The 27,951-nt window shown below is 44.6% G+C and overlaps 1 protein-coding gene across 1 annotated transcript; it reads right to left on the bottom strand.

Moving 5' to 3' along the window:
• Nucleotides 1–232: 232 nt before the first annotated feature.
• MRPS15 (mitochondrial ribosomal protein S15) lies at nt 233–27,710 on the bottom strand. The gene is made up of 8 exons (XM_069756877.1): nt 27,505–27,710; nt 27,331–27,381; nt 12,317–12,392; nt 7,848–7,896; nt 3,445–3,529; nt 2,657–2,715; nt 1,585–1,776; nt 233–484 (listed from the first exon to the last, which is right to left on the bottom strand). Exons 1-8 carry the CDS (start codon nt 27,623–27,625, stop codon nt 377–379), a joined length of 741 nt encoding a protein of 246 aa, XP_069612978.1. The 5' UTR covers nt 27,626–27,710; the 3' UTR covers nt 233–376.
• Between the last annotated feature and the right edge of the window lie 241 nt (nt 27,711–27,951).

Raw genomic sequence — 27,951 nt, 5'->3', positions numbered from 1 at the left:
CGACGCAACACACAACAACGCAAATGTGAACGTAGCCTAAGATGGTGGCAAATAAGTTTACCGGTCTACTGTAACAAGTAAAAGTCCGGTTACAGTTAGTGATTTTTTTTTTACATGGATAATTAAAACTGACCGTTGTTGCTCCTTAGCAATAGACTACAAACTTACTCTTAACACAAAAAAAATAAAGTATAATAACGTCAAGTAAAAAGTAACGCAAAAAACAATGGAGCAGTATATAACAAAATGTAGATTTATTCTGGAGCTTTTCAAACAATACAACAATCGGTTCAGGAGGTAAAGCTCAAAGTTTACATTTAGCAGATGTCTTTCTTATCGGCCATCACTTGGTGTTAATATGGATGACATGCCAAACTCAATTTGTTGGTTGGGGGAAGACGTACAGAGGGAGGTGGGTCTTGGGAACGCGTTGCTTCTTCTCAGAGAGCTCCTTTTCCTTCAGTTTCTTCGCTTCCTTATGTACCTGTAATGAAAAGCCCACAAATTGTGAAAATTAAAAAAGGTCAAGATAAGGATTTAGCTTTCCTCCATCACCTCTCCTACATCCACATTCCCAGTAGTAATAGAAACATTCTTCTACTTCTCCAGCAGTCAATGAATGTGCAGGGACAGATGCTACCTTCTATCCCGAGAACCAGCTTGTAAGACAGACCTATTACTGATATTGCCAGTGAAGGGTAACTAGAAGACATTCACATAGTAAAAGGCATGAAAATCTAACCCATTTTATTTTTATTACTCCACTGTATCAAACATACTGAAATAAAAGCAAGGTGGCAGATAAAATATTATTAATAATATTCGAGCACTTTTTGTCTACAGCACCCTTCTGGTTTTGGAATCCCGTACTGTGGCTGCAATTTGTTTAAAGGAGAAAAAAATGAATGTGCTTTAATCACCCTTCTTGGGTCCAGTGCTAAGTCTCCGCTGCTGCTAACAATGTCCGATATTGTTTTAGCTCTAATGTCCCACCGACAATGCAGCAGCCAATAACTGAGTGGCTTGTACTAGCGACTCAAGCAGGGCCGCTGAGCACACGGATTGGCTGCAGTGTTGTCGACATGACATCAGCACTACAGACAATAAGACACCTGAAGCAACGGCGGAGACTCAGCACCGGACCAAGGGTAAGAGTAAGCAAAGCTCGGTGCCTGTTTTTTCTATTTTTAAACAAAATGCAGCCGGGGGGACAGATATTACAAAACCAGAAACCCCTTTAATGAATGTGTAATTTGATCCAGCAGTCATACTCACGTGTCCTCTCTTCTTGCCAACATACATTCTGAAAGTTGCCAAGAAGTGGAGGAAGGAGGGAAGTGCAGCAATACAGATGGACAGTATGGTGTATGACTGCAGGATTAGAGGATCTGATAATGGTTTGCAAACATGGAAACACATAGCTCTGCATAGGCTCCGTAAAAAGAAAATTAACATTTCCTTTAATTTCCTGTAAAGTGCTTTTTTTTATTAGATGCACTGGAGCAAGAATGACAAAATTAAGTATAAATGGTATACATAGCCTTTATATTTAACATGTAGCAGTCTTTGTATGGAAATGCAGACCTGCAAGCAGAAGGCTTTCTTTGCGATCCATCTCTTGGTCGCCCTTCTGTAGTATTCTGGAGGGAAGGTGTACTCAATGCCAAGCTGACTGCACACATGTTCAAATGACTCATAGCGCGTGCGACGCAGAAACTTCAGTAACTTCTTCCTCCGATCTATGGACATTAACATTCGCCTCTTGTTTGCTTTATCCTAGTACAAAGTATAGGGCAGCAGAAGATTAGAATACACTAGGAATCAGATACAAGGAAAAAAGCAGGAGTCGCTTTCTCTAAAAGAGTTAAAAAGATACTGTAGCATGTTAATTGCTCACAAACACCACTAAAGTGGGCATGGGAGCTGTTAGGGCACTTATCAGTCAGTTTCATGCTGCCCAAACCACAGGCAGCATGAATCAGAGTCTGACTCTGATCTCTTTTTACTGAGACACTGGTGGTCGAGAGAAAACTTTCATTTAAAAGCCGGCCGCTAGGGTGACCAGGTCCAGAGCTGCTATTCCTTGTCCCTCACCACTTTAGTGACAGATCTTTCCCTATACACGTGTGCGGAGAGACCTGTCGCTCAAGGGGAGCAGAGAAGCTGCTGGCTACCAGCCACTTAGACTAGTCACCAGATCGTCGTAGTCCCCAGATGATGTTTAGATCATGTCAGCGTCTCAGAATACAAAAAAAAAAAAGTAAAAAATTGGCTGACAAGTCAGAGCCACTGTGATACTGTTCAATGAATGATATTTGGCATAAACACACATGCTCCCTCTAGTGGTGACGTCAAGCATTAGGTTTTATAGTTATATCTTTGCAACGAATTTTGGAGCTTTGGCGGTAAACACAAAATTGTTCATGGCGTGTTTGTGTGTGCGACCAGCTGTTGTATAGTGGGAAATATGAAATGCACTACTTACAAGATTTTAATCTTAAGGTGCTTTTTTTCTTTTGAGACGGTAATAATGAGGTTTTCAAAATGCTGCACACTTTGGATATGGTAATTTTTTACTGATGCTGAAAAAGCCCTGCAGAAAGCTGTGAAGGAGGCTTCATGGTGATTTTTAAGGGTAGACATTAGGATGACTTGCCTTTGGATGAGTTTGAAGATGCTCCTTAAAATTTTGGATTCTTGCCGTTAAAGCTGCAACTGTAAATATGAACAACAGTTAAGGATGAAATAAAGAATTTATTTGATGCATTTTTTTTCCCTAGAGAGTTCACGGTTTGGATGATATCGTTCACCTGACACTTTTATATGGCTTCCTTGTGAAAGTCTAGACTTCGGCTGAAGTGGAAATGTGTTGAAATCAGTTATTTTACACCATAAAAGGGAAATGGCAAACATTACTGTAAGAATATTACACAAGACACAAAGCACATACACGATCGCCAGTCCAATGGAGCTCCGGCTTCTTAGAAACCTTACGTAGACTTCATTTAGGAAAAGTAGTCTGAACCACACTATGCAATGGCTTAGACACTTCTGATCTGTTAACAATAGCGATCAATGACAAAAGGGTCTCACAAGCTTCATGGATGAAATCATTTAGCTGAGGGTAGGGGATCCGACGAAAGCGGCTGTTTGCGGCATATTTGCAGATATACAACTTATGCACTCCAACCATATTTTACATCTGACCACTGGAGTTGGTGCGAATCAATTCTCATTCCATTAGGAGGCTGCTGGACGTGAGAGGGAGTCACACCTTACCAGACGGCGTACATAGCTCATCGGATTAGGCCTAGAGCGACATCATCGCGGCGTGACGCCAGGCCAGACCGGCTAATCAATAGAAGTGCAGCGGACCAATGTGGTAGCCGAGGAAAAGATAGACAAGTATCTGATGACCACCAATATCAGACCGGTCACACTTACCATAGACTTCTGTAGACGTACTGTCATCAGGACTTCTCCTCACTTTTTCCACAAGTTGCTGGATTTTAATTTTCAGTTTATCAGACTACAAATGTAAATCGCAAAAAATGTCAATTCCTCCAAAACGGTTATTCTCCCACTACAATGTGACACATTCTGATTAAAAGTTAAAGTCTATGGGCATTTTATATTTATTAACCTAATGCATCCGACATAAAAGTACAGCAAGAGCTGCAATATACACTTATTAAAGGTATACACTTAAGGTAAAAGACTACTAAACACATAGGAAATCTATTGGTGCTGCAAACGCTATGCAAATGTTATGTGTTGTACAGCATTTTAAAAGGTTACTCTCCACTTATGTATTTAGCAGTACACAGCTGTACAACGTTGCCCTGTGGTGAATGGGGATGGAGGTGGTGGAAACTCCATCTTGAGTGACACTTTTGTTCCAATTGCTGTGTCCCTCTGCTGCGGTGACCCATAAAGGGAATGTCAGTGCTTGTTCTGAAGTCCACAGTATTCTCATATTGCATACAGAGATAATAAAGCCTCTGAACAAACAGTTCAAGTGCGCAATTAATAAGAGAACTGCTGTAGAAACTGCCCATTGCGGTGACCTGGGGATTGTGACTTTGCAGGACTGATAACAGATCAGGAGCTGATGGATCATTAGGAAGATGAGCAGTTAACTGCTGAATAGAAAATAATGGGCTGGAGAGATCCAACTGGTATCTCATGAGTTAACTCCTCAACCAGGACTAACTACAAGTAGATTCTTCAGGAGCTGGTGACCCATCTCCTTGGAAATGTAACATAAAAGCGCTCATTGCAAGAGAATGACAGCAGATAGGAAAAGACGTTTATCTATACCAATTTCATAATATGGGAATACCTCTTAACCTTTTTCATGACATTACGTAAAATTATATCTCATATGTTGTGTCGCTGCCTAAGGCTACTTTCACACTAGCGTCGGAATCTCCCCGTCGCAATGCGTCGGGCCGAGATTCCGACGCTAGCGTTTGATGCGCTGCACAACGGGTGAAGCGGATGCATTTCTCCGGCGCATCCGCTGCCCCATTGGGAGGCGCGGGGAGGTGGGGGCGGAGTTCCGGCCGCACATGCGCAGTCGGAAAAAGCGGTCCGTCGGCAGCAAAAACGTTACATTTAACTTTTTTTGCTCCCGGCAGTCCACCACAACACGGCGCAATGCGTCGCTAATGTTAATCTATGGGGCAAAAACACATCCTGAAAACAACTTTGCAGGATGCGTTTTTTGCCATAAACGACGTATTAAAAAAAAACGCTAGTGTGAAAATAGCCTTGTTCAGCAGAAACCTTCCTCTAACAGATCTGTCAATCTCTAACAGCGGCATTTACAACGCATCGGCAGGGGGCATCATTCAACGCACCCAACAATGTGCCAAGTGACATGCTCACGGGGTATCGATGGAGTGCCATGACAGCCGGGGGTCTGCTGAAAATCACTGTCTCATTACAATTCTCCTGTTATATGCAGCGTTCATAGGAGACCGTGATCTTAGCTACATATAGCAGTACTGATGATCAAAGCTTCAAGCCCCTTAAAGGGACAAATATAGTAAAGAAAAAAAAAAAAGTTTAAAAACTACAAAAAGAAAATATAAAACTTCAAATCGCCTCCCATTTTGACCAATTAAAAATAAAAAAAAAAACACATATTTGGTATTGTTGCGTTAGAAAAGGCCGAGCGAAATATAAAACAAATTAATCCAATAAGTAAACGGCATAGAGAGAAAAGAAAAAATCCAAACTCCAGAACTATGTTTTTTTTGGCTGCTGCAACATTGCAATAAAAGCCAATGAAAAACATTGTATCGACCCCAAAATAGTATTAGTAAAATGCATCAGCTTAGGGAGCCCTCACACAGCGCTACAGGCCGAAAAATGAAAACGCTTGATATTTATGTACCGACCTGGAGAATCATATCACCATGTCAATTTTACCATTTAGTGAACATAGTAAAATAGTACATTTAAAAAAAAAAAAACCCACTATTTTGGAGTTGCATTGTTTTTTGTAGTTTTACCGCACTTGATATTTTTTTCTGTTTTCCAGTACACCATTAATTTTGCCATATAGTGTCATTCAAATGTACAAGCCATCGAGGATATGGCTGTGTGGACAGAAAAATAAAGTCATGGCTCTTGCAAAAATTGGAGGAAATAAAAACAAAAAACACAAAATAGCCATGTCGTGAAGAGGTTAAGCCTTGACAAGTTTGTCTGCCTAGCCTTTGCTGGTTAGATTTTATAGGGGGACCCTATGCCAATTTTGTTTCTGGGGTCCCCCTGTAAAATAACCAGTAAAGGCTAAACAAACAGCTGTGAGCTGATACTAATAGCCTGGGAACCTTTATTAATATTAACATCAGTCCTCAGCTGGTTATGAAATTTACGAGTGAGCCCACGCAATTTTTTTTTTCTTTAAATTAACACAAACACATTGTCCTACGTAGGCTGGTGACCAGGTGTGTGTGTTTACTTACCAGCTTAGTACTGAGGGTGCTGGGCTGACAACTTGTTAGAGGCCAGGACTTCCCTGCTGTGTGGGTGTATCACAGGCACTGTTTGCTGCGCTGGTCTCCCATTCAGGTCCAGCCGCAGGTTCTACTGCTTAGCGCAAACATTGGTCCCAGCATCTTGCTCAGGCTCCTGTAATACGTGTGGTTACCGCTGGCTCTCCAGCTAAAGTCTATGGTAACCAGTGGTATACAGAGGCAGCCCAACTCTCTGGAGCCTAAGTCCAGAAATTGAAATCATCTTACTGAGCATGTCCATGATGTGGCGCCTTATCATTGGTGCTCAGATGCTTTCTGCTCTGGTGATGTGGCAGCTCTGGATTGGCCCACGGGCGACGCCCCGTCCAACTGGGCATGAGTGTTTGGGGTGGAGCCTGGCACATAAAGGGCTTTCAGCGAAACACACGGACGTGCTAGCATCACTTGTGTTTGGTGGATTCGCTATCGCTCTGTCTGTGCGTTTTGTGTATTTAAGGCTATGTTCACATTTGCGTCTTTGGGGCAGTGTCGTCGACGGATACCGACGCATGCGTCATGCGCCCCTAACTTTAACATGGAGGGCGCATGGACATGCGCCGGTATGCGTTGTATGACGCATGCGTTTTTTTGGCGCACCAGACAGGGCACGGATGACGCTACAGGTTGCTGTTTTGATGCGTCACATTTCCGAAGAAAAACGCATCCAACTCACCTGCGTCGTAAATGCTCCAAAAAAAACATTAGTGTCTATGAAAAACGCATAGGGCGCAGGTGCCTGCATTGAGCCGCGTTTTTTGACGGATGCGCCTTTTGACTAATTGTATTTTTGGGGGGTCGTTTTGGATCTTCAATTGTATAGGACAACACATGTGTCAAAAAACGCTGCGTTGTGTATGCATTTGACATGCGTTGTGCGTTGCGTCGACGACGTTGCGCCCAACAACGCAAATGTGAACGTAGCCTAACACCGTATCAGCTACCAGGTGGACATCAGTGATCTGTGTCAGCATGTGTTCAGGGCTTTCTTGCAGAAATTTTCCTGACAAAAACCGGACATTTCTGCCAGAAATCCGCATGCGGTTTTTTTGCGTGATTTCATGCATTTTTGACGCTTTTTTTTGTGCGTTCCTCAAATGCATAGAATTGCAGGAAAAACGCAGAAAATCCGCAAAATTAATGAACATGCTGCTTTTTTTTTTACCGCGATGCATTTTTTTCGCGGAAAAAAAACGCATCATGTGCACAAAACATGCAGAATGCATTCTAAATGATAGGATGACAGCTGCTGACAACAAGCCCTAATCCCATTACTCTGATGCTACTGCATCAGAATGAAAAAGGTGGTGCTGAACCAAGAAATCGCAATATTTTTTTTTTTTTTTTTAATATCTTTATTTAGTTCAAAAAAGCCTTCATTGCTGTACAAAGACGCATGCAAAAACCGCAAACAAGACTGCGGCAAAACAGCATGATGTCATGGGAGCCTTGTGAATGCCCGACCTGGTTAGTCTAGAAAGCTGGCAGGACCATGGTCTGACTCTCATGCTGTACCAACATGGACTCTGAATCAGGGTCTTGCAAAACTTTTTGCTAATATTTAGTTTTTACTTATCCATAACTTCAAAACTTGGGAACACAATTCTGAAAAAGTAAATAAGCCACTGACATGTGAGAATGTGTTCTGAAAATTGCACAAATTACTCTTTCTTCTACCTTTACACATTTGGTATAATTTGATCTATTTTCACCATCTTATATATTGATGGATTTTACAGTTGCACATAAGGCTCCTACATTGAATTAACATGTCTTTCATTGCATATTACACTAAAAGGTCATTGAAAAAAAAATACTGACCTGGCTTGCCATATCCAGAGACAATATTCGTTTTACAACATCATTAAGCCTGGAAGGAAACACATAGCACTTTAAGAGGCAATGACACCTAAAATATACATTTGTACTTCACGCTCAATTAACCACATTTCAGGAGGAGGATGGAAATATATGAATCTTCCACTAGCACACTCCGTAATCACATGAAAAACATTCAGGACTCTGTGCACTGGAATCACGGGCTTGATATCACAACCCCTGGCAAAAATTATGGAATCACCGGCCTTGGACGATGTTCATTCAGTTGCTCAGATCACAGACATGGCACAAAACTAAAGTCATTTCAAATGGCAACTTTCTGGCTTTAAGAAACACTAAAAGAAATCAAGAACAAAAAATGTGGTAGTCAGTAATGGTTACTTCAACCAAGCAGAGGGAAAATTATGGAATCACTCAATTCTGACGAAAAAATTTGGGAATCACGAAAAACAAAAACAAAAAACAAAGCAAAAAAAAACAACACTCCAACACATCACTAGTATTTTGTTGCACCGCCTCTGGCTTTTCTAACAGCTTGCAGTCTCTGAGGCATGGACTTAATGAGTGTCAAACAGACTCTTCATCAATCTGGCTCCAACTTTCTCTGATTGCTGTTGCCAGATCAGCTTTGCAGGTTGGAACCTTGTCATGGACAATTTTCTTCAACTTCCACCAAAGATTTTCAATTGGATTTAGATCCGGACTATTTGCAGGCCATGACATTGACCTTATGTGTCTTTTTTCAAGGAATGTTTTCACAATTTTTGCACCATGGCAGGATGCATTATCATCTTGAAAAATGATTTCATCATCCCCAAACATCCTTTCAATTGATGGGATAAGAAAAGTGTCCAAAATATCAACATAAACTTGTGCATTTATTGAAGATGTAATGACAGCCATCTCCCCAGTGCCTTTACCTGACATGCAGCCCCCATATCATCAATGACTGTGGAAATTTGCATGTTCTGTTCAGAAACAGCTAACATAGAAAAAGTCAACAAAACACAACATGAAGAGCAGACTCACCAAAACCTTGTCAGATGACAAATGCACTCGCAGGGTGCAGCAGGCCCCCGATAATAAATGCTAAAGCAGCACAGGTGCAAGCTACTGATGAGAGCAACCACCCACTCGCCCAAACATTAGAGGGGTTGGCTGCCTAGTAGCAAAAATGCACACAGGTAAGGCTTACATAAGACACTATTCACACAGATAAATGTGATGCACAGTGTCTGGACAACCTATTGATCACACCCATAGTGTTAGCAGGCGGGCTGTACATATACATATATATATATATATATATATATATATATATATATATATACACACACACACACACGCGCACGAGGAACAACATAATGGGGCCCTGCCGCACCCTGAAAAAAAAATAAGTGCAAAAAAGATGAAAAATTGAATAATGTATATAATACATTAGATGAGGTATTAGTTACAATTTTGGCCAAAATGGATAAGCTTGCAACCCAACGTCAAGGGTCCTTATCAACTTGCAAGTCCTAGCATTTATTATCGGGGGCCTGCTGCACCCTGCGAGTGCATTTGTCATTTGACAAGGTTTTGGCGAGTCTGCTCTTCATGTTGTGGTTTTTTTTTGTTTTTCTATGTTAGCTGTTTTTGATATTAGAGTAGGACTTGCAAGTTGATGAGGACCCTCTCCTTAGTTTCAATTGACATCTCTCATGTTGGAGCCATGATTCATGTCAGTCCACTTGGTGAAACAGCTCTCCAAGGTGTGATCACTCCTTTTTAGATACAGACTAACGAGCAGATCTAATTTGATGCAGGTGTTATTTTTGGGTATGAAAATTTACAGGGTGATTCCAGGGTGATTTTTTCCTTAGAATTGAGTGATTCCACAATTTTTTCCCTATGCTTGGTTAAAAAAAAAAATCCACCTCTCGTGTCTCCCCTTTTCCTCATAGTTTGTAAGCTTGCGAGCAGGACCCTCATTCCTCCTGGTATCTGTTTTGAACTGTGATTTCTGTTATGCTGTAATGTCTATTTTCTGTACAAGTCCCCTCTATAATTTGTAAAGCGCTGTGGAATATGTTGGAATAATAATAATAATAATATTATTATTATTAATTATTATTATTATTATTATTAACCATTACTGACTACCACATTTTTTGTTCTTGATTTCTTTTAGTGCTTCTTAATGCCAGAAAGTTGCCATTTGAAATGACTTTAGTTTTGTGCCATGTCTGTGATCTGCTTTTTTTCTACAAAATTAAACTGAATGAACATCCTCCAAGGCCGGTGATTCCATAATTTTTGTCAGGAGTTGTAGTCAAGGCAACAGCAATTCGTCTTAACACATTCTGCAGCCTACTGCCGCAGTTTTATGGTCCATAGTTTCCAGAGTCACAGAGTATACCATATTTTTCGGACTATAAGATGCACTTTTTCCCCAAAAAAAATTCTGGGAGAAAATGGGGGTGCGTCTTATAGTCGTAATATACTTTCAAATACCGTGGTGGTGGCCCCGGTCCGACGCTGCAGCATCCCTTCCCAGGCTGGTGCGGCTCTCCGCTCAGACCTCGGGACGAGATCTCGTTGCCGAGATATGAATCTGAGCAGTCGCCGCATCCGGCGGCCATTTTCCCAGAGGCCACCGCATCGCAGGAATTGATCTGCGCGGGCCTCCAGGCATTCACAAAATGCCATCGGAGCCCGCTGCCCCACAGACCACCGCCACCGCACCTGTTGCAAAATGCCGGCGGAGCCCCACCAGAGCAGCACCACCGCACCAGCATGGACCACCGAACCAGCATGGACCACCGAACAACCCCTGTGACCACTCCTCCACCTGTGCCGAAACCCCTCCCCAGTAAGATGAATTTGGACTGTAAGATGGACCACCATTAGACATTTTTTCCCCCTTATTTTCCTTCTGAAAACTTGAGGTGCGTCTTATGATCCAGTGCGTCTTATAGTCCGAAAAATACGGTAACTAATTTATAAAAGTGCCAAATACTGCAACCAACAATTAACCCCTTCACCCCCGGAGCTTTTTCAGCTTTTTCATTTTCGTTTTTTGCTCCCCTCCTTCCCAGAGCCATAACTTTTTTGTTTTTCCGTCAATATGGCCATGTGAGGGCTTATTTTTTGCGGGACGAGATGTACTTTTGAACAACATCATTGATTTTACCATGCCATGTAACAGAAAATGGGAAAAAAATTTCAAGTGTGATGAAATTGCAAAAAAAGTGCAATCTCACACTTGTTTTTTGTTTGGCTTTTTTGCTAGGTTCACTAAATGCTAAAACTAACCTGCCATTATGATTCTCCAGGTCATTACGAGTTCATAGACACCAAACATGTCTAGGTTATTTTTTATCTAAGTGGTGAAAAAAAATTCCAAATTTTGCTAAAAAAAAAAAAAAAAAAAAAATGCGCGATTTTCCGATACCCGTAACTTCTCCAATTTTCGTCATCTGGGGTCAGGTGAGGGCTTATTTTTTGCGTGCCGAGCTGGCGTTTTTAATGATACCATTTTGGTGTAGATACGTTCTTTTGATCACCCGTTATTGCATTTTAATGCAATGTCGCGGCGACCAAAAAAACGTAATTTTGGCGTTTTGATTTTTTTTTTCGCTACGTCATTTAGCGGTCAGGTTAATCCTTTGTTTTTATTGATAGATCGGGCGATTCTGAACGCGGCGATACCAAATATGTGTATGTTTGATTTTTTTTTAATTGTTTTATTTTGATTGGGGTGAAAGGGGGGTGATTTGAACTTTTATATATTTTTTATTTTTTTTATATTTTTAATCACTTTTTTTTTAAATTTTGGCATGCTTCAATAGCCTCCGTGGGAGGCTAGAAGCATGCATAACTCGATCGGCTCTGCTACATAGAGGTGAAGTACAGATCACCTCTATGTAGCAGAAATGCAGGGTTGCTTTGAACGCCGACCACAGGGTGGCGCTCAAAGCAATCGGCCATCAACAACCATAGAGGTCTCAAGGAGACCTCTGGTTGTTATGGCGATGCACTGCTGACCCCCGATCATGTGACGGGGGTCCGCAGTGCGAGCACCTCCGGCCGCGCGGCCGGGAGCGCTAGTTAAATGCCGCTGTCAGCGCTTGACGGCGGCATTTAACTAGTTAATGGGCGCGGGCGGATCGCGATTCCGCTCGCGCTCATTGCGCGCACATGTCAGCTGTACAAAACAGCTGACATGTCGCGGCTTTGAGGTGGGCTCATCGCCGGAGCCCACCTCAAAGCAGGGGATCTGCCAGCTGACGTACTATTCCGTCAGCTGGCAGAAAGGGGTTAAAGCCAATATACGCAACCCTATTTATGAGGTTGGTGCAAACGGAAAACTTTACCTTTGATTTTTAAGATTCATCTCTGTTTTAGCTAGTAAAGTTGGCATCAAAAACGGCACGGTATGAACAAAAGCTATGAGATACTTTATTTACCCTTCTGTGCTTTTTATTCCAAGATACTCCTTCTTTAACATTGTTGGCGGTAAGTCATCCAGTTGGCTCGGCCCTCCTGAGACAAAAGACAAAATTTGTAGAACCCATAAAAACATAAATGTTACGGTTTAATTGCTGCATAAAAGCACATACTCTACACAGCCCTCTGTTATGAGACCAAATAGCAATGCCCATACTGGGACAATGTAAAAAAGTAAATAAAAAAAATAAAATAAATAAAGTGTAAAAATATTCATTAAAAAAAAATCCCCAAATAAAGTAGAAAAAAAACCCACATTGTTCCAATGAATACATTAAACAAACAGTAAATAAACAAACAATAAGTACCGTGTTTTTTGCTTTGTAAAGACGCACTTTTTTCCCCCCCAAAGTTGGGGGGAAAATGGGGGTGCGTCTTACAAAGAATACATATCTTACCGATACCGTGGGTAGGCTGGGATGAGGGGGTGTTCGGCAGTTGCTGGTCGGTGCTGCTGGTGTCTCCGGTGCCCAGCGGTGCTGCGTAGGTGTCCGCCACTGCTGACATTTTGCGATAGGCCAGAGCCCCGGTAATACTACTGTTCCCTGTGCGGTGGACTGCGGGAATATGGCTGCCGCCAGGGGTAGCGCATGTGCAGATGGTGATCTCGGGATCAAGATACCGTATATACTCGAGTATAAGCCGAGATTTTCAGCCCAAATTTTTGGGCTGAAAGTGCCCCCCTCGGCTTATACTCGAGTCACGGTAGCGGTGGGGTCGGCGGGTGAGGTGGTGAGGGCGCTGAGGTATACTTACCTAGTCCCAGCGATCCTCGCGCTGTCCCTGCCGTCCCACGGGCTTCGGCGCTGCAGTTTCTTCCTCTCTTCAGCGGTCACGTGGGACCGCTCATTACAGAAATGAATAAGCGGCTCCACCTCCCATAGGGGCGGAGCCGCTTATTCATTTCTCTAATCAGCGGTGCCGGTGACCGCTGATAGAGAAAGAAGCTGCGGCACCGAAGACAGGAGGGGACAGCGCGAGGATCGCCAGGACTAGGTGAGTATGTTATATTCACCTGTCCACGTTCCAGCCGCCGGGCGCCGATCCATCTTCCCGGCCGGCGCCTCCATCTTCCCGGCGTCTCTGCTCTCTGACTGTTCAGGCAGAGGGCGCGATGACGCATACAGTGTGCGCGGCGCCCTCTGCCTGATCAGTCAGAGCAGAGACGCCGGGAAGATGGAGGCGCCGGAACGAGACGCCGGGAGCTGCAATCAAGGGAGGTGAGTATGTGTTTTTTTTTCTTTATTGCGGCAGCGGCGGCACAAATTTATGTGGAACATCTATGGGGCACAGTGAACGGTGCAGAGCACCGTATATGGCACAGCACAGCTATGGGGCACAGTGAACGGTGCAGAGCACCGTATATGGCACAGCACAGCTATGGGGTACAGTGAACGGTGCAGAGCACCGTATATGGCACAGCACAGCTATGGGGCACAGTGAACGGTGCAGAGCACCGTATATGGCACAGCACAGCTATGGGGCACAGTGAACGGTGCAGAGCACCGTATATGGCACAGCACAGCTATGGGGCACAGTGAACGGTGCAGAGCACCGTATATGGCACAGCTATGGGGCACAGTGAACGGTGCAGAGCACCGTATATGGCACAGCACAGCTATGGGGCACAGTGAACGGTGCAGAGCACCGTATATGGCACAGCACAGCTATGGGGCACAGTGAACGGTGCAGAGCACCGTATATGGCACATCTATGGGGCACAGTGAACGGTGCAGAGCACCGTATATGGCACATCTATGGGGCACAATGAACGGTGCAGAGCACCGTATATGGCACATCTATGGGGCACAGTGAACGGTGCAGAGCACCGTATATGGCACATCTATGGGGCACAATGAACGGTGCAGAGCACTGTATATGGCACAGCTAGGGGGCACAATGAACGGTGCAGAGCACTATATGGTTCACACCTATGGGGAAATATGAACGGTGCAGAGCACTATATGGCACAGCTATGGGGAAATAATGATCTATTTTTATTTTTGAAATTCACCGGTAAATGCTGCATTTCCACCCTAGGCTTATACTCGAGTCAATAAGTTTTCCCAGTTTTTTGTGGCAAAATTAGGGGGGTCGGCTTATACTCGGGTCGGCTTATACTCGAGTATATACGGTATATGGACACCCACGCAGCATCAGCCAGCAACCGCCGAGCATCCAGCAGCAGCACCGGACATGCACCCTCATCCTAGCCTGCAGCATCACCTCACTCCTGCCTCCTCCAGCAGCAACCCTGGGACCCCGCTTCTCCGCAGCCACCACCCCCGGTAAGCAATAAGACGCACGGATTATAAGAAGCACCACCATTTTATTTTAAAATATTTTTGTTATTTTTCTCCTCAAAATTTGGGGTGCGTCTTATAATCTGGAGCTTCTTATAATCCGAAAGATATGGTACACATTTGGTATCGCCGCGTCCGTAACGACCCGCTTTATAAAACTGTCTCACTAATTAACCTAGTAAAGCCTTGTTTTTTTATCATCATACCGCCGAACAAAAAGTGCGATCAAAAACACAAATGCAAATAAAAATAGTATCGCTGAAATCATCATCTTGTCCTGCAAAAAAACAAGCCACTATACAGCTCCATCAGCAGAAAAATAAAAAAAAGTTATAGCTCTCAGAAGAAAGCGATGCAAAAATAATTATTTTTTCTATAAAATAGTTTTTATTGTGTGAAAGCCCAAAACACAAAAAAAATGTAAATTGGGTATCACTGTAATCGGACTGACGCGAAGAACAAAGCTGCCTAACCAATTTTACCACATGCAGAATGGTATAAAAATAAAACAAAGAAAGTCCTGAATTGCTGGTTTTCGTTCATTCTGTCTCCCAAAAATCGGAATAAAAAGCGATCAAAAAATGTCAAGTGCCCGAAAATGGTACCAATAAAAACATCAGCTCGTCCCATTAAAGAAGAAATGACCTAACTGTCGGCCAAAATATGGGAAAATTAAAGCTCTCGAAATATGGTGAGGCAAAAACTAGTTTTTGCGATAAAAAATGTCTTTTAGTGTGCGACAGCAGCGAAACATAAAAACCCGATATAAGTCTGGTATCACTGTAATTGCACCAACCCAAAGAATAAAGTCACCTAATCACTTATACAAGACTTATCGTGTATTGCGCCAGTTATTTGGAACACATTACCCAGGACTAAATTGTCTTCAAAATCATGACCCTCTTATTTGTTCACACACATTAAATGCTCTTAACCCTCCGTCAGGGGCAATATGTTTCATAACGAGTTTAGGGGCATTGCACCTGTCCGGCACAAGCTAGAAAATTGGCTATATTTTCCTTTTTTAAAAAATGTCAATGCTCTAAAAGTGATCAGTTAACTTAATAGGAATGTAATAAATGAGAATACACATAATCAGGTGTAAAAAAAATATTTAATAACCAGAAAAGTATGGCGTTTCCCAGACAAACCACTGAAAATAGACAAATGAAACTAAGTGAGCTGCGCCTGTCAGATCAGTTGCCCCTGACGGAGGGTTAAAGGGAACCTGTCACCCCGTTTTTTCAGTAGGAGAAAAAAATACCGTTAAATAGGGCCTGAGCTGTGCATTACAATAGGGTATTTTTTGTCCCCTGATTCCCTACCTATGCTGCTGAAATACCTTACAAAAAATATAGTTCTTACCGATAACGGTATTTCTCTGAGCCCATGACGGCACCACGGAGAGAGGGGATCCGCCCACCAAGGACAGGAAACCTACAGATAAAAAGGCGGTACCACTCTCCCGCATCAGTTGTTTACTAGAGAACGATGGGAGACTATGGAACAGCTTATTAGTTTCAATATTACTTAACTTAATTGAGATACCGCGTGACCTGTCATAAATAAACTATGGCACTATATTAACGTGCACACCCATGAGTGAAGGGAGGGAATGTACGGGTGCCGTCATGGGCTCAGAGAAATACCGTTATCGGTAAGAACTATAATTTTTTTCTCTGTCGCCCATGACGGCACCACGGAGAGATTTGCATAGATAGTACATTCAGGGAGGGACCACCGCTTCCAGAACCCTTTACCGAAAGTAAGGTCCGAAGAGGTGATAAGGTCCAATCTATAGTGCCTATAGAATGTGGAAGGTGATGACCAAATAGCAGCTCTACATATCTGGTCAATCGAAGCTCCGGCCTTCTCCGCCCAAGAAGCTGTCACTGCTCTCGTTGAGTGAGCCTTGACCTCCACTGGAACAGACATTCCACTTGATGAGTATGATAGGCTGATAGCATCTGTGATCCATCTCGCCAGAGTAGCTTTGGAGGCCTTTTTCCCCTTCCAGGGATCCTGAAAGCACATAAAAAGAGAGGCATCCTCCCTACTCTCTCTGGTGGCTTCTAAGTACTGTATGAAGCATCTCCTGACATCTAGTGTATGCAATGATTCCTCCTCCCTATTTTTAGGGTTAAGACAAAAGGAGGGTAGAGATATCTCTTGAGTTCTGCGGAACCGGGATGCCACCTTCGGGAGGTATGCTGGATCTATTTTGAGAGTAACCCTATCCTCTAAAAACCGTGTATAAGGAGGGTTAGCAGATAGTGCCTGTATGTTGCTTATTCTACGAGCAGATGAGAGGGCGATGAGCAGGGATGTTTTGAGGGATAGGAGTTTTAATGGGATATCCTCTAAGGGTTCGAAGGCGGTTTAGACAGGGTTTTAAGGACCGAAAATGAATCCCATTGAAGGGAACTTTACTGGAAGTGGCCTCGAACTGCCTGCTGCCCTGATGAACCTGGAAACCCACCGATTCATAAAGTGATGTTTTAAGGGACAGATTCCCAGAGAAGCCTCTGACCGGGGTTCAAAAGGAGGTTTGGATAGGGATATAATATCCAAGTTTAAATTCCAAGGAGGAGTAAACCGAGAGGGGATGGGTCTAGACCTGGCCAACGCTTTGATGAACCTGGATATCCCAGATACCCAGCCGGGTCTTAACTGTACAGGGCCCTTAAAGCCAAGACCTGAACTTTTAAAGTATTTGTGGCTAGTCCCTGTTCCAATTCCTTGCAGAAACGCTAAGACAGTTGTTATTGGAAACTCCCTCTTCTAACTTGGAACCTGAAAGGAAGTTCCTCCAGGTATCCTCCCCCCCCTTCCCCGCCAGCAGTTTGGTGGTTCCTATATGGTCTTCTCTACTCCTGGAAACATTCACGATCAATATTATGGCTAATATTCTGAGGAGTTGCACCAGAGAAGTCTGGGTGACCAGCCTTTTGACCATTGCCATATATTAGGGCTCTGAGTACCAGCCCCCGACCACCTGCTCTATATTTCCACGAGGAGGGGACTTGGAGAAGCAACATGTGCCTGTTCAGACTGGATTACCCAGTCATGCACCGCGACGTCTGCTTGCGTCATAAGGGCGCGTTCTCACCCTGCGCATGCGCACTAGCCTCCGGTCCTGGACTGCGGGAAGATCAAACCAATAACAGTTAGTACATGGATAATGGCAGAGCATTAGGATGTACACACATTACTCATCCAGATCACGTCTATTCCGAATCCTTAGGTGTCTAAACCCTAAACAAGGGTTGGATGTTATTGCAACTAAGGAATACACAATCCGGCAGGTAATATTTCCTAACATCACCAGAGTTGGCCTTCTCATTAGAAATGTTGAAAGGGAAACGTGGATCATCACTCCTATTTTACTGACACTACACGCATATACATATCCTAAGAGGCAAGCTTGTCAGTATTATAGACAGCCATGGAGGGAGTAGCCATACTCTATGGCTAGAGAAAAGCAGGATTCTTCCCACCAGAGAGATGCTGATTCACCACAAGGTGCCAAAGGCAGACATGCCGTCCCTGGTAACCATAATGCAATGTACTGTACTTATGGGACGAGAATCTGTCTACTGGATGTTAATCAAGGAAACCAGCCCGATTGTCACATGTGGAATTGGGAAGGATTTTTTCCTTCCACCTCTTGGTATTTTCTGCTCCCAGGACAGTAGTCTGTCTCTTTATAGGTTGAGAAAAACTGTTTCATACGGAAGAACTGCTAATTTACTCAGACAATTAAAGCAAAGCTGCTTGCCAAGCCCTGTTGTAAAGAATGAATCAACAGAAGTTAGAACTGGGTACAAAACCACTAGGACTCTATAAGCCAGGGTTGGGGCCCAAGACAAATGTGAAATGGTAGACCAACGATATGCCTTGTGTGTGGCTGCATGCCTAAATCAGAAGGTCTAACCAAGAGCCAACCGAAGTACTAGCATAGGGGCACTGAAGCAATATGATGCAATAAGATGACCGTAAGCACACATTTTGATGCATGGAGGCGCTATTGATGCAATGTGAAGCAAAAGCACAATGAAGCATCACGATGCAATATGATGCAATACAATGCATAAAGGCAATATGAAGCACTATGATGCGACATGATGTAATATGATGCAACATGATGCACAGAGGCATTGTCAACAATGATGCACAGAGGCAATAAGAAACACTATAACACGTGATGCACAGAGGCACTATGATGCAATATGATACACAGAGGCACTCGATATGATGTATAGAGGCACTAAGATGCAACATGATGCACAGAGGCACTCAATATGATGCATAAAAGCACAATGATGCAATATGAAGCAGAGGTACTCAATATGATGCATAAAGGCACTATAATGCAACATGATGCACAGCGGCACTCAATATGATGTATAGAGGCACAATAATGCAATATGAAGCACAGAGGCACCCAGCATGATGCACAGATGCACTATGGTACAATATGACACCCAGAGGCACTCAGTACGATGCACAGAAGCACCATGATGCAATACAACGCGCAGAGGCACTCAATACGATGCCTAGAGGTACTATGATGCAACAAGATACATAGAGGCATGCAATATAATGCATAAAAGCACTATGATGCAATATGATACACAGAGATATGCCATATAATGCATAGAAGCACCAAGATGCAATATTATGCACAGAGGCAGCTAGAATAATGCATAGAGGCACTATGATGCCATAAGACACACAGAGGCACTCAGTAAGATGCACAGAGGCACCATGCTGCAACATGATGCAGGCACGCAACATAAGGCATAGAGGCACCATGATGCAATATGATACGTAGAGGCATGTAATATAATGCATAGAAGCACTATGGTGTGACATGATACAGAGACACTCGATATAATGCATAGAAGCAATATGATACTCAGACACGCAATATAATGCCTAGAGGCACCGTGACACACAGGGGCACTCGGTAAGATGCATAGAAGAATCATAATGCAACGTGTTGCACTCAATATAATGCATAAAAGTATCAACATGCCATGTGATGTCCAGCCACACACCATATAAAGCATAGAGCTACAGTCATGCTTGAAGATGTCAAACCGGCCCATAGTTAAAAGCAAAAGAACAATCTCTCAGAGATACTGATAAGCCTCCACTGAATAGTATATCTCATTTGTCCGACTGACCCCACCCGAAGGAGCTAACTAATGAGCCTCAGCTGAAGGCAGTCTTAATGGAGACAAAGTGCTTCATTAACACTATATGTCCTCCCAAGGCATAGAGTAGTTAAGTTGCAAAGAAAAGTGAGACACCTGTTTATATTGAGTCCAATCATAAGGCTCTGCGCAGACAAGACATGCAACTAACTTAAGCCAAATCATGAGATGTAGCCTGGACATATGGCCTTATTATAGCCTAGAGGTCCAAGGTCTGGCTGTGTATATGTAAAAACATACCTCGCATATGAAGCTCTAGCACAGCTTAGCACAAAGGCATGAGCTATCAACAGAACATTCCGCCATGCACTTACCTGTGCTGGCTCCATATCTGCTAAAAAACAGGGGGAGCTGATAACACTGAGAGCCCATCATGAGGGGAAGCGGCGTCCCATCAGGAATGCTGTATTGCTGTCAATGATTTTCTCTCCCTCATGAGGTCCAGGCATGGCAACCGAAGTAGCGGTGGCTTGCCAGTCGGCGTTGGCGCAGAGTGCCTCCACTGCGGGCGGAAGCGCTCCATCCAGGAGTCTCTTCGCTGGGCTCTGTGGCTGAGGTACTCCCCCCCCGGAGGGTTTCAGCCCTGGGCTCAGCTCCTGTGTTTCTCTGGAGAAGATTCTGGGAGAGGCAGCATGCGGCTTTTTTTTTTTTTTCCACGCTGCACACCTGGGGCCCCGGCTTTTGCAGATTGCAGGCTTACGCTTCAGGAGGGAGAGCGCCACTCTCCCCGTAACCACAGAGGGACCCCACTGTATGTTTATCGCTGCTGCGGCATCTTTTTTTTATTTTCCTGTGGCTAGTGCTGCGGTTTGCGCTGCGGCCTGTGCTGCGGCTCGCCCTTTAACAACTGATTACTGAAGCAGCCTCTTTTTATGCGGCGGCGATTCCCGCCGCTTGATCCAATTATGCGCCTGCACAGAAGCGCCTCTTCCAGCGCCTGCGCAGGAACGCTGTCTGCCGGCGCCTGCGGAGTGTGCCTTTATCGCTCTTTCCACCAGCTCGCGCACGCGCAGTTTGCTCACGATGGTGCCGCACATGACCCGCTGCCCACTGGAGCTCCCGGTCTTTTTGCAGCCTGCCCTAACGCGCGGTTCCCTGCACGCTGGACGGCTATGCAGTGTGCAGGCTGACACTTCCAAAGGGAGAGCCGTGCCGCTCCTCCCGCAACCACAGAGGGACCCCCCTGGATGTTGCCGCTGCTGCATCTTACCTGGGGAGGTGACCGCGAACTCCATGTCACCTACCCCACACACCCTAAAGGCCTACTAGCCCCAGCGGTGGTGCCTCGGGTCACCACACCAGCCGAGGCAGAGGGACCCCAGCTGCCTGAGTCGGACTGATTGGCCCCGGAATCCCACGACGATCTTCCTTCTGGTAAGTCTGTAGGTCTCCCATCAAGGACAGGAAACCAACTGATGCGGGAGAGTGGTACCGCCTTTTTATCTGTAGGTTTCCTGTCCTTGGTGGGCGGATCCCCTCTCTCCGTGGTGCCGTCATGGGCGACAGAGAAAGTGGCCTTTTTCGCCTGTCAATCAGGCTGGTCAGGTCAGATGGGCGTGGTCACAGCGCTGTTTCTCCCCCACATCTTGCTTATGTTCCCTTTGGTGGCGTAGTGCTTCTCGCATGCGCAAGTGCCGAATGCACTGCGCAGCTGTAGAAAAAGAGCGCGCTCGCCGCTATTCAGCGGTTTCTCGGTGGGCACGGCCATCTTCCTGAGGCCGCGCGTGCGCAGATGGAGTCTCCTGCTTCCCGGGGCTTCAGGAAAATGGCCGCGGGATGCCGTGCATGCGCAGATGGACATCGCGGTGGCCATTTTCCTGAAGCAGAGTTCGAATCTCGGCTTCAGGAAAATGGCCGCCGCGATGTCCATCTGCGCACGCGCGGCATCCCGCGGCCATTTTCCTGAAGCCCCGGGAAGCAGGAGACTCCACCTGCGCACGCGCGGCCTCAGGAAGATGGCCGTGCCCACCGAGAAACCGCTGAATAGCGGCGAGCGCGCTCTTTTTCTACAGCTGCGCAGTGCATTCGGCACTTGCGCATGCGAGAAGCACTACGCCACCAACGGGAACATAAGCAAGATGTGGGGGAGAAACAGCGCTGTCACCACGCCCATCTGACCTGACCAGCCTGATTGACAGGCGAAAAAGGCCACTTTTGTAAGGTATTTCGGCAGCATAGGTAGGGAATCAGGGGACAAAAAATACCCTATTGTAAGGAACAGCTCAGGCCCTATTTAACGGTATTTTTATCTCCTACTGAAAAAACGGGGTGACAGGTTCCCTTTAATAGCCCTCTGTGTCTGTACACATACTGGTTGGTGACCGGTTCATGCAGCATTCCATGAACACCCGATTTACTATATTGATGGCTGGACCGTACATTACAAGCAATTGTTACCATCCACCTCTCCTGTCTCCCCTTTTCCTCATAGTTTGTAAGCTTGCGAGCAGGGCCCTCATTCCTCTTGGTATCTGATTTGAACTGTGATTTCTGTTATGCTGTAATGTCTATTGTCTGTACAAGTCTCCTCCATAATTTATAAAGCGCTGCGGAATATGTTTGCGCTATAGTCATAAAATATTATATTACAATATCTTTACCCCAAAAGTCCCCCTAGAATGTCACAATCCCCCCCAATACCCCTAAAACGTCCCAATCCCCCAATAATACCCCTAAAACGTCCCAATCCCCCAATAGTCCCCCTATACAGGGAGCTACTACTCATGGGCGGACATACCGCCGGTTCAACCTCTGCAACTGCACCGGGGCCCAGAGCGGGAGGGGGCCCCCGACAAACATACAAAGCAGTGAGGTGATTGACAGCCGGCGGCAGGATTACTGCTAACAGGAGAAGCAGGGGGCCCCGCTCTGCTGCACACATGATATGACGGTCAAAAAGGGGCCCCCTTCCTGACCTCGCCTGTTAGCATACATTACGCTGCTGTCCGGCTGTCACTGGTGCAGTGTGGTGAGGGGCGGCAGACGCTGGAAGAGAGGAGTGAGGGAGTCACTGAAGCTGCGTCTCTGCTTGTGACTCCCTGCTGTGCAGGTGCGCATTCTTCCCAGAGCCTCAGTGATCAGCAGGACTGGGATACACATGAAAATAGGGGGAGGGGAGGAGGAATTACTACTCTAGGTAGGAGAAGGCCTGGCCCGCCGGGAGTCTGCAGGTGCAGGGATGAGAGCTGACAGTCTAGACAGGCTCCATGTCTCCCCTGCTCATTTCCTGTGTTCTGGGCCTGACCAGCTCCCTGCAACTGCACTCTCTGTAGGTACTGTACATATTCCATGTGATGGATGTTGATCTGTCTAGTGTGCGTTTGTGTATACTGCTGTTTGTATATATAGCTAGTGTGTGTGTGTATACTGCTGTGTATATATATGCTAGTGTGTGTACTGCTCTGTGTATATATATATTGCTAGTGTATGTGTGTACTGCTGTGTGTATATATAGCTAGTGTGTGTGTACTGCTGTGTGTATATATAGCTAGTGTGTGTGTACTGCTGTGTGTGTGTATATATTGATAGTGTGTGTATACTGCTGTGTGTATATAGGGCTAGTATGTGTGTATACTGCTGTGTGTATATAGGGCTAGTATGTGTGTATACTGCTGTGTGTGTATATAGGGCTAGTATGTGTATACTGCTGTGTGTGTATATAGGGCTAGTATGTGTGTATACTGCTGTGTGTATATAGGGCTAGTATGTGTATACTGCTGTGTGTGTATATAGGGCTAGTATGTGTGTATACTGCTGTGTGTATATAGGGCTAGTATGTGTATACTGCTGTGTGTGTATATAGGGCTAGTGTGTGTATTTACTGCTGTGTGTATAGGGCTAGTATGTGTGTATACTGCTGTGTGTATATACTGCTGTGTGTATATACTGCTGTGTGTATATAGGGCTAGTATGTGTGTATATAGGGCTAGTATGTGTGTATATAAGACTAGTATGTGTGTATATAGGGCTAGTGTGTGTATATAGGGCTAGTATGTGTGTATATAGGGCTAGTGTGTGTATATAGGGCTAGTGTGTGTGTATATAGGGCTAGTGTGTGTGTATATAGGGCTAGTATGTGTGTATATAGGGCTAGTATGTGTGTATATAGGGCTAGTGTGTGTATATAGGGCTAGTGTGTGTATATAGGGCTAGTGTGTGTATATAGGGCTAGTGTGTGTATATAGGGCTAGTGTGTGTATATAGGGCTAGTGTGTGTATATAGGGCTAGTGTGTGTATATAGGGCTAGTGTGTGTATATAGGGCTAGTGTGTGTATATAGGGCTAGTGTGTGTATATAGGGCTAGTGTGTGTATATAGGGCTAGTGTGTGTATATAGGGCTAGTGTGTGTATATAGGGCTAGTGTGTGTATATAGGGCTAGTGTGTGTATATAGGGCTAGTGTGTGTATATAGGGCTAGTGTGTGTATATAGGGCTAGTGTGTGTATATAGGGCTAGTGTGTGTATATAGGGCTAGTGTGTGTATATAGGGCTAGTGTGTGTATATAGGGCTAGTGTGTGTATATAGGGCTAGTGTGTGTATATAGGGCTAGTGTGTGTATATAGGGCTAGTGTGTGTATATAGGGCTAGTGTGTGTATATAGGGCTAGTGTGTGTATATAGGGCTAGTGTGTGTATATAGGGCTAGTGTGTGTATATAGGGCTAGTGTGTGTATATAGGGCTAGTGTGTGTATATAGGGCTAGTGTGTGTATATAGGGCTAGTGTGTGTATATAGGGCTAGTGTGTGTATATAGGGCTAGTGTGTGTATATAGGGCTAGTGTGTGTATATAGGGCTAGTGTGTGTATATAGGGCTAGTGTGTGTATATAGGGCTAGTGTGTGTATATAGGGCTAGTGTGTGTATATAGGGCTAGTGTGTGTATATAGGGCTAGTGTGTGTATATAGGGCTAGTGTGTGTATATAGGGCTAGTGTGTGTATATAGGGCTAGTGTGTGTATATAGGGCTAGTGTGTGTATATAGGGCTAGTGTGTGTATATAGGGCTAGTGTGTGTATATAGGGCTAGTGTGTGTATATAGGGCTAGTGTGTGTATATAGGGCTAGTGTGTGTATATAGGGCTAGTGTGTGTATATAGGGCTAGTGTGTGTATATAGGGCTAGTGTGTGTATATAGGGCTAGTGTGTGTATATTGGGCTAGTGTGTGTATATAGGGCTAGTGTGTGTATATAGGGCTAGTGTGTGTATATAGGGCTAGTGTGTGTATATAGGGCTAGTGTGTGTATATAGGGCTAGTGTGTGTATATAGGGCTAGTGTGTGTATATAGGGCTAGTGTGTGTATATAGGGCTAGTGTGTGTATATAGGGCTAGTGTGTGTATATAGGGCTAGTGTGTGTATATAGGGCTAGTGTGTGTATATAGGGCTAGTGTGTGTATATAGGGCTAGTGTGTGTATATAGGGCTAGTGTGTGTATATAGGGCTAGTGTGTGTATATAGGGCTAGTGTGTGTATATAGGGCTAGTGTGTGTATATAGGGCTAGTGTGTGTATATAGGGCTAGTGTGTGTATATAGGGCTAGTGTGTGTATATAGGGCTAGTGTGTGTATATAGGGCTAGTGTGTGTATATAGGGCTAGTGTGTGTATATAGGGCTAGTGTGTGTATATAGGGCTAGTGTGTGTATATACTGCTAGTGTGTGTATATACATAGGGCTAGTGTGTATATAGGGCTAGTATGTGTATATAGGGCTAGTGTGTGTATACTGCTGTGTGTGTATATAGGGCTAGTGTGTGTATATTTGGCTAGTCTGTGTATATACGGCTAGTGTGTGTATATAGGGCTAGTGTGTGTATATAGGGCTAGTGTGTGTATATACATAGGGCTAGTGTGTGTATATACTGCTAGTGTGTGTATATAGGGCTAGTATGTGTATATAGGGCTAGTGTGTGTATATACGGCTAGTGTGTGTATATAGGGCTAGTGTGTGTATATAGGGCTAGTGTGTGTATATAGGGCTAGTGTGTGTATATACTGCTAGTGTGTGTATATACATAGGGCTAGTGTGTATATAGGGCTAGTATGTGTATATAGGGCTAGTGTGTGTATACTGCTGTGTGTGTATATAGGGCTAGTGTGTGTATATTTGGCTAGTCTGTGTATATACGGCTAGTGTGTGTATATAGGGCTAGTGTGTGTATATAGGGCTAGTGTGTGTATATACATAGGGCTAGTGTGTGTATATACTGCTAGTGTGTGTATATAGGGCTAGTATGTGTATATAGGGCTAGTGTGTGTATATACGGCTAGTGTGTGTATATAGGGCTAGTGTGTGTATATACTGCTAGTGTGTGTATATACATAGGGCTAGTGTGTGTATATACTGCTAGTGTGTGTATATAGGGCTAGTGTGTGTATATAGGGCTAGTGTGTGTATATACGGCTAGTGTGTGTATATACGGCTAGTGTGTGTATATACGGCTAGTGTGTATATACATAGGGCTAGTGTGTATATACATAGGGCTAGTGTGTGTATATACTGCTAGTGTGTGTATATAGGGCTAGTATGTGTATATAGGGCTAGTGTGTGTATATAGGGCTAGTGTGTGTATATATACGGCTAGTGTGTGTATATACGGCTAGTGTGTGTATATACTGCTAGTGTGTGTATATAGGGCTAGTATGTGTATACTGCTGTGTGTGTATATAGGGCTAGTGTGTGTATATAGGGCTAGTATGTGTATACTGCTGTGTGTATATAGGGCTAGTGTGTGTATATAGGGCTAGTATGTGTATACTGCTGTGTGTGTATATAGGGCTAGTGTGTGTATATAGGGCTAGTGTGTGTATATAGGGCTAGTGTGTGTATATAGGGCTAGTGTGTGTATATAGGGCTAGTGTGTGTATATAGGGCTAGTGTGTGTATATAGGGCTAGTGTGTGTATATAGGGCTAGTGTGTGTATATACGGCTAGTGTGTGTATATACGGCTAGTGTGTGTATATACTGCTAGTGTGTGTATATACTGCTAGTGTGTGTATATACATAGGGCTAGTGTGTGTATATAGGGCTAGTGTGTGTATATAGGGCTAGTGTGTGTATATACGGCTAGTGTGTGTATATACGGCTAGTGTGTGTATATACGGCTAGTGTGTGTATATACTGCTAGTGTGTGTATATACTGCTAGTGTGTGTATATACATAGGGCTAGTGTGTGTATATACTGCTAGTGTGTGTATATAGGGCTAGTGTGTGTATATACGGCTAGTGTGTGTATATAGGGCTAGTGTGTGTATATAGGGCTAGTGTGTGTATATACGGCTAGTGTGTGTATATACGGCTAGTGTGTGTATATACGGCTAGTGTGTGTATATACGGCTAGTGTGTGTATATAGGGCTAGTGTGTACACATATGTTATTATAGGTATTTTATATACAGTGTACATGCATGAGGGGGGCCCATGGCTGCTTGTGTCCGCCCCTGCTACTACTATACCTTCGGACTTCACTGTGGCATACGCCCTGGGTACATGGAGAAGACTTGCCCCTGAAAGAAGAGAGACACAGTGTAAATCCATCCATTATTGTCTGCCCTCAGGAGGGCTCGCGCTATGTGACGGGACGCGCAGGCACATGCAGCCGGTCTGAGGACTGCCCAGCACCCACATACTTGCTGCCAGCGACCCCGTCCCTCCGTGGCATGTCTCACACCGTGCAGCTAGCCCTCCGGCTGACACCAGGCAGGACCCCGACCTGATGCCCCGGATTACGGCTGTCCGAAAGGCAAACATCTCGGCTCGGCGGTCACTGACAGCGCTCACAAGGGCGCAGCCATATTGGCACTGGCAGGCTGAAGCAATGGATAGCGGAGCGGCAGTGACGTCACGCGCATTCCTCCTTGTGATTATATGATCATGCGCATAGAATTACTGCAGGTCACGTGACTGGTGCTGGCCGCGTTCATTGGCCCGTTGGGCATGTTCTGTCCACACACCATACCACAGTAGGACGTCTCCTTGTTCTTTAGGTTGAATTCACACTGCGTATTTCAGACAGGACACAAATGCAGCACGGTGTGTGCACGGACCCAGTCACTGATGTGTGGCTTTGGGATCAG

Source organism: Ranitomeya imitator, chromosome 3 (assembly GCF_032444005.1).
Source record: "Ranitomeya imitator isolate aRanImi1 chromosome 3, aRanImi1.pri, whole genome shotgun sequence".
NCBI lineage: Eukaryota > Metazoa > Chordata > Amphibia > Anura > Dendrobatidae > Ranitomeya > Ranitomeya imitator.
The sequence above is the reverse complement of the archived record's forward strand: the minus strand, read 5'-3'. Positions and strand labels throughout refer to the sequence as shown.